Source organism: Carlito syrichta, unplaced genomic scaffold (assembly GCF_000164805.1).
Source record: "Carlito syrichta isolate Samal-C Ts95f unplaced genomic scaffold, Tarsius_syrichta-2.0.1 Scaffold304603, whole genome shotgun sequence".
In the NCBI taxonomy this organism is placed as follows: domain Eukaryota; kingdom Metazoa; phylum Chordata; class Mammalia; order Primates; family Tarsiidae; genus Carlito; species Carlito syrichta.
Window position 1 is genome coordinate 148,262 of NW_007248699.1, and position 10,942 is coordinate 159,203.

At 56.0% G+C, this 10,942-nt stretch overlaps 2 protein-coding genes across 2 annotated transcripts in view; one reads left to right on the forward strand and one right to left on the reverse strand.

Moving 5' to 3' along the window:
- Positions 1-558: 558 nt before the first annotated feature.
- MCRIP1 (MAPK regulated corepressor interacting protein 1) lies at positions 559-2,691 on the forward strand. The gene is made up of 5 exons (XM_021713572.1): positions 559-645; positions 747-865; positions 1,535-1,636; positions 1,797-1,898; positions 2,212-2,691. The coding sequence occupies exons 1-4, from the start codon at positions 638-640 to the stop codon at positions 1,859-1,861; spliced, it is 294 nt and encodes a 97-aa protein (XP_021569247.1). The 5' UTR covers positions 559-637; the 3' UTR covers positions 1,862-1,898; positions 2,212-2,691.
- Positions 2,692-10,750: 8,059 nt separating this feature from the next.
- GCGR (glucagon receptor) overlaps positions 10,751-10,942 on the reverse strand; it is a 4,845-nt gene continuing 4,653 nt past the window's right edge. Inside the window, exon 13 of the mRNA XM_021713563.1 lies at positions 10,751-10,789. Within this exon, the coding sequence (XP_021569238.1) occupies positions 10,751-10,789 (39 nt within the window). The remainder of the gene's footprint in view (positions 10,790-10,942) is intronic.

A 10,942-nucleotide genomic window follows, 5' to 3' on the forward strand; every position in this document is an offset into this window, starting at 1 on the left:
GTGCCAGTCACTGGGTCAGGCCTAGCAGCTAGGTCACCCCCATTCCCCGCCACCATCCTAGTCTGGTTCCAGCTTCAGCCCAAGTAGTCCCATCCCCAGGGACAGAAGCTGGCCCTTTGTGTATGTGCTTGGAACCAGCACTGACCTTCAAAAGTGATTCTGCCTTTTATAGAAAGGAAACAGGGGCTCAGCAGAAACACCCTGCCAAGCCCTGTGGTCAGGAAGGGCAGTATGAGGTTCCCCGGGACCCCAGTCCTTGTTGCAGTCAGAGGGGACTCTGAAATCAGGCACATGGACAGAGAGCTTTGCCGATACGTGGGGAGGGGCCAAGGGCAGCTGTGGCCCAGGTGTAGGTGGAGAATGCAGGTGGCTCCTGGAGCTCAGGCCGTGAGTGAGCTCAGTGGCTCCAAGTCATGCATGTGTCTGGCTGACTTGTTCCCACTTCCTGGATTGCCTAGAGCCCATTGGACCCCAGCCTGTTGGAAACCCTCTGGGAAGCAGGGGGCCATGCAGCTTGTTCACAGTTTGAAGGGAGGAGGCAGCTATGCCCTGTGCTCAGTCTCACTCCTGTGTCTGGCTTCTGTTGCAGAGGCTGAGGGGATCTGGCAGCAGAGTGCTAGGACCAGACACCCCCGCGATGACCAGGTGGGTCTCAGGCAGGTTGGGCAGTCTTCGCCTGAGGTGGGGTGTAGGCTCCCTCTCTGTTGTGTGCCCCAGCCCTATCCTCACACACTGGGTTTCCCCAGTTCCCCTGTTTCCAGAGTCGTCTACAACGGCAAGAGGAACAGCAGCCCCCGCTCTCCCACCAACAGCAGCGAGATCTTCACCCCAGCCCATGAGGAGAATGTACGCTTCATTTACGAAGGTGAGTGCCCGCCGTGGCAGCTCCTCTCCAGGTCTCCGGGCAGCCAGCTCTGCCCCCGCCCAGGACTCAGACTCCAAGGGACTTCCCAGAGCCCCTTCCCTGCCTCTTTGCCACCCCTCATGCAGATACCCTTGCTGCTGCCACAACCTTCAGGGGCCCAGTGGGCGGGGGTGACTGAGGGAACCCTGCCTGGTGAGGAGACCTGGTTCTGACTGTGGGAGAAGCCATGACGAGGGCGTGAGAGTAGGCAGTGCCAGGAGCTGGCTGCCGGCACTGGAGGGCTTGCTGGGGAGCGTGGGGGCCTTGAAGACAGGGGGTGCCCTGAGCTGTGAGCATGGTGTGCTGCCAAAGTGGCCAGAGGAGCGTGGTGGAGTGGGGGCTGAACTGAGGTGCCCGCACTGCCCGTGAGGCTCTGGAAATCCAGGTGAGGCCAGATGAGCCCTTCTGATCCTCGCCCTGGTCATCTTTCAGGGAAGGGAGTGGGGTTTGTGGGGAGGGAGGTTGGGCGTCAAGGGGTGCTCGGAGCGTGCTTCTCAGGGGGGAGTAAGGGTCTGGGTGGGCAGTGCTGAGGGCAGGCACTCTCCTGGCTTGGGCAGTGACCAGCCGGAACTCTGCACTACACGAACCCAGGGTTGTGGGTCCTGAGCATGCGACCTCTGCTCGGTGCAGCTTGGCAGGGCGTGGAGCGGGACCTGCGGAGCCAGCTGTCGGGCAGCGAGCGAGGCCTCGTGGAGGAGTACGTGGAGAAGGTCCCCAACCCCAGCCTGAAGAGTGAGTGGGGCTGCCTTGGAGGGAGGGGCTTGGCCAGCCCACCTCCCACTGCAGCCCTCTGCTTCTTGCCTCCTCTTCTGGGACAGCCAATCTGCGGCTTCCGGAGGAAGTGGGGCTGGGTGGGGCTGGACCCACCACTGATTGCTGTGTCCCCTGGCAGCCTTCAAACCCATTGACCTGAGTGACCTGAAGCGCCGGAATCCCCAGGACACCAAGAAGTCTTAGAGTACCCGTCACCCCTCCTGGCCTCCGGAAGATCAGGGTGCACTGGATGTGGGTTCCCCCTGTCCTGTGGGCCCTGCTCCTGGCAGGGGAGGGGGCCTTGCCCCAGTGGGCTGTAAACCCAGGACCAGTGTGATTGGTGACGGAGGCCTGCCCTCCTCCCTAAGCTTTCCCTTTTCCCCTCTGGGGGACCTCAAACTGCCCCCATCGCTGGGGAGTCTGGGCCCATCAGCCTTGCCCTCCCCTATCCTAGCTGCATCTTTGAAGCTGCTGGCCTGGCCCCGGGAGCCTTGACCCCTCTTCTCTACCCTCACCTGCCACTGGTCCCACATCCCTATCCTCGGTCCCTTCAGGATCAGGAGGGAGAAGAGGGAGCCTCTGTTGTCTCTCGGGCTGGTAGGACTGGGCTGGTTTTGTCGTTGAGGTGGCCAGGACTCAGGACAAGGGCAGCCCCACCCCATCCAGCCTAGGCCCTCATGGACCCCTGTTGCTCCTCCAGCCTGGAACATTGGGGAGCTTCTAGCCTCCCCACCCCCGACCAGCCTAGCCCCTACCGTGCATCAACTTCAAGATGGCACTAGCTCTCTGGGCCTGGGACACTGCTGGGCCCCCCAAAGGAGTCCCGGCAACCCCGCCCGGCCTCCTGGTGTCTTGCACCTGGGGGCAGGGTTGCTGAGGCTGACCCTGAGGTGGTGGTGCTGCCGGTTTGTTCTGGCTCTAGGGTGTGCTGGGAGGGTCACCAGGGCTCCCTTTTCTTCCTGTGCCCCTCGAAAGCCAAGTGTCTTTGTGGCTCTGGAGCCTGAGGGTCTGAATAAAGGTGGGAGGCACTGGAATTGCCCTCTTGGTGGTCTTTAGCCTCTGCAGCCCATACATACCTCCAATCCCAGACAGGGCTGGGCATTTTAGAATCCCAAAATATCTCAGCTAAGCCCCTGGGTTTCACTGTGGGGGGAGGAGGGAAGACCTCCTGGGGAGAGGGTGGTGGAGGGGAGTGACTGGGCTGTCTTGCTGCAGGGGCTCCCCAGAAGCCATTCTTTCTGGGGGTGGGGGCCCCAGAGGCAGTGGGCACGCTCTGCTGCCCTGAACCCACCCTTTGGGCACTGTCTATGGATCCTCAGAGGAATCAGCTCCTCCGCTGTCCAGATAAAGAGGTGGCTGCTGGGCCCCAGGAGAGACCCAACTACACTTGACCTTCAAACTTGGAAGCAGCCCTGGCAGGCCTGACTGGAACGTTCTTCCTGTGCCTGAAGCTGAAGCCAACCGGAATTTATTTCTGACACACCCTTTCCTAGAAGAGTATTTGGGGCTTGAGTGGCCCATGGGCACCTCCTGGTGGCTGGGCTGGGGCAGGGGATGCTCTCTTGCAGCAGGGAGGACTTGCTGTCATCAGACTGCCACTGCCTGGCTGCCAGTGGTCACTGCTGTGCCTGACCCTGAGCCACCTCCCTGCGAATGCATGGCCTCATCTTGTGCCCTGGGGGCTTGTGAGACCTTTCCAGAGGGTTTGAGTGTCCACCAGGCTGGGGACACCCAAGCTGCCTCCTGTATTTAGCCTGGAGGGGTCTGGGCTGGGGTGGACAAGGCTGGGTGGGGTACAAGCAGCTGCAACTCAAGGAGCACCACAGCAGGGCGACTGGGCATACAGCTCATGAGCAATCTTCACGACCACATGTCCTCCACTCACTTAGCCTCCTGGACCACCAGGACCAGGCAGTGGTGGTGGGGAAGCAAGGTCTTGTCCTATGTGCCTTCTGCCCAATGGTTGCCAGGCCAGCAGAGGTTCTGTGAAGTGAGGCCCAGCTACATTGGGGGCTTCCCAGAAAGTAGAAGGGTGGGCTTGAACCCCTCCAGGCCCTTGCAGCACATGGCACCTTGAGCAAGTTGCTGGGTCTTTGAGCCTCAGTTAGTAGCAATTCTATCTGTGTCCTGGATTGCCCCTTGCTTAATAGTTTCCTGCTGCCACTATTAGTCACTTCATGGATGTGCTTGATAAGGTGCTCAGCCTTGCACAGTGTTGTGTAGCCTTCTCGTGGGAGCTGGGCTCTGCAATCAAGAGGCTACAGTCATAGCCTTGCTGTGAGCCCTGGGGGACACCACCCTGCCAGCCTGCCTCAGTTTCCCCATCTGCAAAGTGAGGATATGGGCTGTAGGTGACCCAAAGACCTCTGTGTGCAGGAGTGCTGGGACTCCCAGGCAGCACATCTTGAGGTAAGGGAGCTTGCTGTATTAGTTGACTGCAGCTCCAAGCTTCTTTTGGGGGCATTCCTCCTTACCCTGGGCCCTGGAATCAGGGCCTTCCCTACCCACAACTACCCGTGGGGTGCCTGTGAGCATGACCCCAGCCACCTGGACCTGCACAACCCATATTCCCTGGTATGGGTGGATCTGAGCCACTTCTCCAGGTCTCTTCACTTCTGGTCTTCCTGCCACCCAAGGCCCTCAACTTGGAGGTCTTTCTGCCAAACACCTTAGAGGAAGGGATGGTCTGGTAAGACCACTGGGAACCACACAGCAAGGAGCCCCCTGATGTTACTGGAGATGCTGTACCCCATGCTCTCCAGCTCTTGGAGCCATGTGCCTAGATGTGGGGGAGAGCCCGTCCTGACTGTAGAGCCCTCAAAGATGTGTCCACCAGGACCTGAGTCTAACACCAAAGCCCACCTACTCTCCTGTCCACTAGAGGGCCCCACATCTCCCTGCTGTGGACGCCCAGCAGTTTGCTTAATGGGGTGTGAGCTCAGCTAACAAAGGAGATCTCTGATCTGGCTGGGGACTTTAGGGAGCTGACTGCAAGGCCTGGCTCTCAGAAGGGTACGATCCTTTCATCTGAGCTTGCCCTGGCCACTCTGCCACCTCCTTGCCCTGCCAAGGTGCTGGGCCAAGTGGCTTGAGAGATTTCCCTCCCTCTTTTACAGCAAGTTCAGTCTTGGGAGATGAGGCATGGGTCCTGGGGACAGGAGTGTCCACTGCCCCACATGCATCTGTCACTCTTGCTTTCATTCAATGTTGACAACTCCATAGGGCAATTTTTTTTTGAGTTGGAGTCTCTGTCGTCCAGGCTGGAGAGTAGTGGCACACTCATGGCTACCTCAGCCTCAACCTGCTGGGCTCAGGTGATCCTTCTGCCACAGCCTTCCAAGTAGCTGAAACCACAGGCATGTGTCACCACGCCCTGCTAATTTTTTGATTTATTGTAGAGACGAGGTCTCACCAAGTTGCCCAGGTTGGTCTGAAATCCCTGGGCTCAGGCAGTTCTCTCACCTCGGTCTCCCAAAGTGCTGGGATTACAGGCTTGAGCCGCTGCACCGAGACCACAGAGCAAATTTTATCTGATATACAAATGAGGAAACAGTGACTTTTTTGTTTTTTGTTTTGAGTTCCACTCTGTCACTCAGGCTGGAGTGCAGTAGCACGCTCACCACCGTAGTCTCGACCTGCTGGGTTCAGGCAATCCTTCCACCTTGGCCTTCCAAGTAGGTGGAACTACAGGTGCAAGCTACCATACCTGGATAATTTTTTTATTTATTGTAGAGACGCGATCTCGCCAAGTTGCAGTCCTCTCACCTCCACTTCCCGAAGTGCTGGGATTACAGGCATGAGTCACCGCACCTGGCCAACAGGTGACCTCTTATAAGAGTTTTGTTTGTTTTTTGAGTTTGAATCTTACCCTGTTGCCCAGACGGAAGTGCAATGGCACACTCACGGCTACTGCAGCTTCAACCTGCTGGACTCAAGCAATCCTTCTGCTTCAGCCTTCCATGCAACTGGAACCACAGGTGCAGGCTACCCTGCCAGGCTAATTTTTTTGATTTATTGTAGAGATGAGTTCTCACTAAGTTGCGCAGACTGGTCTGGAACCCCCGGGCTCAGGCAGTCCTCTTGCCTCTGCCTCCCAAATTGTTGGGATTACAGTCATAAGCCACTATGCCCAACGTGTAAGGAATAAACTTTTATTTATTTATTTATTTTTTTGAGTTGGAGTTTCACTCTGTCGCCCAGACTGGAGTGCAGTGGCCGCTCCCGGCCACCGCAGCCTCTACCCACTGGGCTCTGGCGATCCTTCCACCTCAGCCTTCTGAGTAGCTGGAATTACAGGCACGCGCTACCACGCCCAGCTGATTTTTGATTTATCGTAGAGATGAGGTCTCACTGCCCAGGCGGGTCTCGAACCCGCGGGCTCAGGCAATCCACTCACCTCAGCCTCCCAAAGGTGCAGGATTACAGGCTGAGCCACTGAGCCCGGCTAACTTTTATTTTTTAATCATAATTTTAATAAATGCATATTGAATATAAACAGTAATTTCCTAATAGCCAATATGCCCAGTTCCTATTTCCCTAATGTCTAAAATAATGCATTCCAGGTGAGTTGTTGACTCAGGGTGGGAAGGTAAAGTGCTTATGTTTCTAAGCTGCTCTTGATCCATAACAGTTCTCTCCTTTCCCTCCACTGCTATAGCGAAGTCCCCTAGGGCATCTGAGGATGGGGGATCCCACATTCTGCATTTGTCTAGTTGCATCTTCATTCCTCTGTCCCCTGTATGTCTGCAAACTGAGGTGGGGTGTGGAAGCCTGATCAGATTTATAGGAGACTTTGGATGTCAAAGGATCTGGCCCCTGGTGTGGAGAGTGGCCTGCAGGGTCCAAGACAGAAGCAGAGAGACTGCTGCTGTAGGAGGTTACTGCAGTGAACGGGGAGGAAGAAGTTAGGGGCAGGGTGAGAAGCTCAGTGTGGACATGTGGAATTTGAGACACCGTATACACAATACGTATACTAAAATGAAAGCTAGGTCTAAAGTGTGATTCAGGAGAGCCACCGGGACTGGGAATGTGGATTAGGAATTAGCAGAATTTTATTTATTTATTTTTGAGTCAGAGTCTCACTCTGTCACCCAGGCTGGAGTGCAGTGGCAAGCTCACAGCCACTGCAGCCTTGGCCCCTAGGCTCAGGCAATCCTCTCGCCCCCACCTCTCAAAGTGCTGGGATTACAGGCGTGAGCTACCACACCAGCTTGATGATTTTTTTTTAAAGATTGATAAGAGAGGAGGTTGGGGCCTGATTCCTGAATGCAGCAGCCAGTGAGAGGAGGAGGAAGGCAGAGCAGTGGAGACCAGGATCAGAGAAGAAGCAGGCTAGGGCAAGGCCCGGGGCTGAGTGTTGCCCAGGGCTTGGGAGGAGCTGAGCCCTCTCACCGAGCGGCCTGCAGCTCCCAGTCTCTCCCCCCTCCCCCGTCTAGATACAACCACTTTCAACCCTTCACCTAATTCTGGAGTTCGTGTATTCACTTTTGAGCCAGAGTCTCACTCACCCAGGCTGGACTGCGGTGGTGCTGCACTTAGGCCACTGGTACACGCCACCATGCCTGGCTGGTTTTTTGATTTGTTGTAGAGACGAGGTTTTGGCAAGTTACACAGGCTGGTCTCAAACCCCTGAGCTCAGGCAATCCTCTCACCTCCCCCTCCTAAAGTGCTGGGATTACAGGCGTGAGCCACCATGCCTGGCTATATTTTTATTTCTGAACTAGATGTGTGAATTGATACTTACTGATTTTTCCAATTTTGTTCTCTCCCCCACTCCCAGTACACACATACACTATTCCTGTTCACCATCCTCCCTAGTTTTTTTCCCATGACTTTCGTTACATCACTGCTGTGTGTTTGCATCATGATGTGTGTTTGTATTCAGAGCTGAGCCATATGTTAAATTGTGATTGTTTTTTCTGCCCAACTTTTTGTTTTCCTTGGTGTTTTTGTTTTTTTTTTTTTTTTTGAGTTGGAGTCTCACTCTGTCTCCCAGACTGGAGTGCAGTGGCCACTCCCGGCCACCGCAGTCTCGACCTGCTGGGCTCTGGCAATCCTTCTGCCTCAGCCTTCTGAGTAGCTGGAATTACAGGCAGGCGCTACCACGCCCGGCTGATTTTTTGATTTATTGTAGAGATGAGGTCTCCCCAAGTTACCCAGGTGGGTTTCGAACCTGCGGGCTCAGGCAATTCACTCACCTCAGCCTCCCAAGGCGTGGGGTTACAGGCTGAGCCACTGAGCCCAGCTTCCTTGGTGTTATTACTTGCCTTATTTTTTAAAATTTTTGAGTTGGAGTCTCACTCTGTTGCCCAGGCTGGAGTGCAGCGACTGCAGCCTCCACCTGCTGGGTTCAGGGCGTTCCTTCCACCTCATCCTTTCAAGCAACTGGAACTACATACAGCCCCACCATGCCTGACTAGTTTTTAAAAAAAATTTATTGTAGAGATGAGGTCTTGCCAAGTTGCCTGGGCTGGTCTCGAACCCCTGGGCTCAGTCTGTCCTCCTCTGCCTCCCAAGGTGTTGCGATTACATGTGTGAACCTCACACCCAGCTTAATTGTCTTCTGTTTTCATTTGCTTAGTTTTATAGGTTGTAATCACTAAATAAGTCCTGAACTCTCCACTAGGTCATCTAAATCTTCACTCGGTGTGTTCAGTCAGTATCATCGCATTGAGAGTGTCTCTCCTGAGCGTTCAACCTGGCTTGAGGTCCCCTGCCACAGTGGCCCATCCTTGACTCTCCTAGGTGTGATCCTTGATATTGTAGTACACCTCTTCCTTTTTCTTGGTCTCTACATTCATTTGAGTAGTGTGCATGTGTTTGCACACACCAGACTCCAGGGGTCACGCACATAAGTCATCTCCCTCCCATCCATGCACACATACCCCACACACAACTCCCTTGCATGCATATTCTTCTGGAGTACCGGGCATTCACACATCTGTCCCTCCTGAAACACAGGTATGCATTTTCCACCCTCCACACACACCCAGTCACCCTCCCTTCACAGTGCATGTGCGTGTGTGCGTACACACTCAAACATACACACTTTTTTTTTTTTTTGACTTGGAGTCTCTGTTGCCCAGGCTGGAGTGCAGTGGCACGCTCACGGCCCCCACAGCCTTGACCTGCTGGGCTCAGGTGATCCTTCTGCCTCAGCCTTCCAAGTAGCTGGAACTACAGGCACATGCCACCACTCCCGGCTAACTTTTTGATTTATTGTAGAGAAGAGGTCTTGCCAAGTTGCCCGGGCAGGTCTTGAACCTGTGGGCTCAGGCACTCCTCTCACTTCAGCCTTCCCAAAGTGCTGGGATTATAGGCATGAGCCACCGCACCCGGCCAAACACACACACTTTGCTGGGTGGTAAGTACCCACCATTCCTTTAGGGGAAGGGGACTGAGGTGCTGGACTGAGCTAGAGGTGGGAGGGGAGCTAAAGATGGGGAGGGGAAAGAGGATTGAGGTGTTCATCTGCCTGATTGGGGAGAGTTGCTGTATGAACTGAGTTAGAAAGTGGGTTCCTCTGCCCGCCCGCCTGCAGGGCTGCCTGGGCAAGACCAGTGTTTCTTGGTTGGGTGAGTCCAGCCCCTTCCAGGCCCCCGCCTCCTCCTGACTCACCAGCCTGCTCCAGTTCCCTCGAGGATGGAGACAGGGACAGGGGTGAAGGAGGACAAGGGCAGAGGGACTTGGATGGGGAGGGCTGGCCCCAGGTGAGCGGCACACCCTCAGGGCAGTCACCACCCCTGAGCTCAGCTGGCGTGAAGGAGAAGGTACACCACCTTGTGCTGACACAACCAGCCTTGTGCCCACACAGGTACCCAGGCATCCAGGGCTCAGAGGAAGGATCTAAGGCCTAGAGCCTGGGGGGCCGAGGATAGAGCTGGCCCCAAGCCTCAAGGTCGGGAGCCTCTGGCCTGCAGTGGGTGCAGCTGCCTGGACTGTTTCCTGGCCTTGCAGTGCCCACTAGTCACAGTAACCCCGGGACCCCAGAAGGGCCCAGCTCCCGCCTGTCCTCTCCTCACTTCCCTCCCTGCCGCACCAGGCCCTGTGGTGGGTGGTAGGGTGAGGGCCCCCCCAGGAGGGCCCCAGCGCCTGGCGGGTGAGTAATTCTATTTACCTTTCCTGAGAAGCCTCCTGTCCTCTCATTTGCTCCAATTAGCCTGGCTCTGCCTGAGCAGCTCCAGTCCACGTGGCGCAGGCAGGGGCTGTGGCACCCTCCTCCCCAGGGCCCAGTGGTCACCTCACACGAGCTCCTGACTCCTCCTCCACTTCAGGCACACACCCAACCAGTTGTCACAGCACCCGCTGCAGGGACCACCCTTTAAGTGTGACCATAGGCCTCGCGTGGGCTTCCACTCCTGGACTTGGCTCCACCCCAGCTCCATGCTCCTGGGTGGCATGTCTGAGCCTAAAACAGCAGCGCCTATACCTGACATACGTGATCAGGTAGCAGCTTACCCTCAGGGTGTGCCAGAGACACCAGGGTTTCCACCCCAAAACATCTCCTGGGTCCTCCTATGTCCGGCATGTAACTCTTCCTGGCAACTCTTTCTGGCCCATGTCAGGTCTCCTTGCCTGGCAAGCAGGTGCCCACCCACCGCAGAATGAGTAAGGAGCCAGAGTGGGTGGAGCCTGTCTGCCAAGTGCTGGGGGCTGTGCAGAGGTTGGGTAACACATTCTGTGCCTTCATCTGGACTCATGATGGCTTTTGGGGTCCATTCTTCTCACTTCAATCTGCTATGTGGCCTGCAAGTTGCAAGAATGGCTGGAGCTGGGATGAAGTGGAGAGCAGGGCTCCAAGCAAGGGCGGGCCTCCGAGTCAAGCCTCAGGGTTCTTGCTGCTTCCAGGGAGAGGGGTTTCTAGAAGGCGCCATCTGGGTAAATCTGGTGTTTGGAGGATTGGTGGGAGAACTGTGATGCCTGAGCCCTCCCTTTGCCACTGTGTCCCCTTCCCATCTCTCTTCTGGTAAATAGCGACCCTCTGGTCACTAGGCCATCCACCTGAACAAAGGATGGACAGGAGACCAGGACCTGCCCAGGTGGGCACAGGCGCTGCTCGACACTCTGGGGACTCCCCGGACACTCCACCTCTGACTATGTGAACTGCGAACCATTGGGAGCTTCTTCAAAGGCCTGCATTGGCACTGGCACCAGTCACAAGTACTCTCTCTTCTTACTCCTCTGGCCTGGGGCATTTCCAGCCCAGCTCTCCAGGTTCGGCACGGTGGCCACATGAGCTCTTTATTGTTGGAGGACACACATTTCCATGCACACGGGATATGCCAA

Bases quoted from the DNA above. Each gene is read 5' to 3' on its own strand.
- MCRIP1 (XM_021713572.1), top strand. The intron at 866-1,534 runs GTGAGTGCCCGC...TGCTCGGTGCAG, and splicing joins TGTACGCTTCATTTACGAAG to CTTGGCAGGGCGTGGAGCGG. The intron at 1,637-1,796 runs GTGAGTGGGGCT...GTCCCCTGGCAG, and splicing joins CCCCAACCCCAGCCTGAAGA to CCTTCAAACCCATTGACCTG.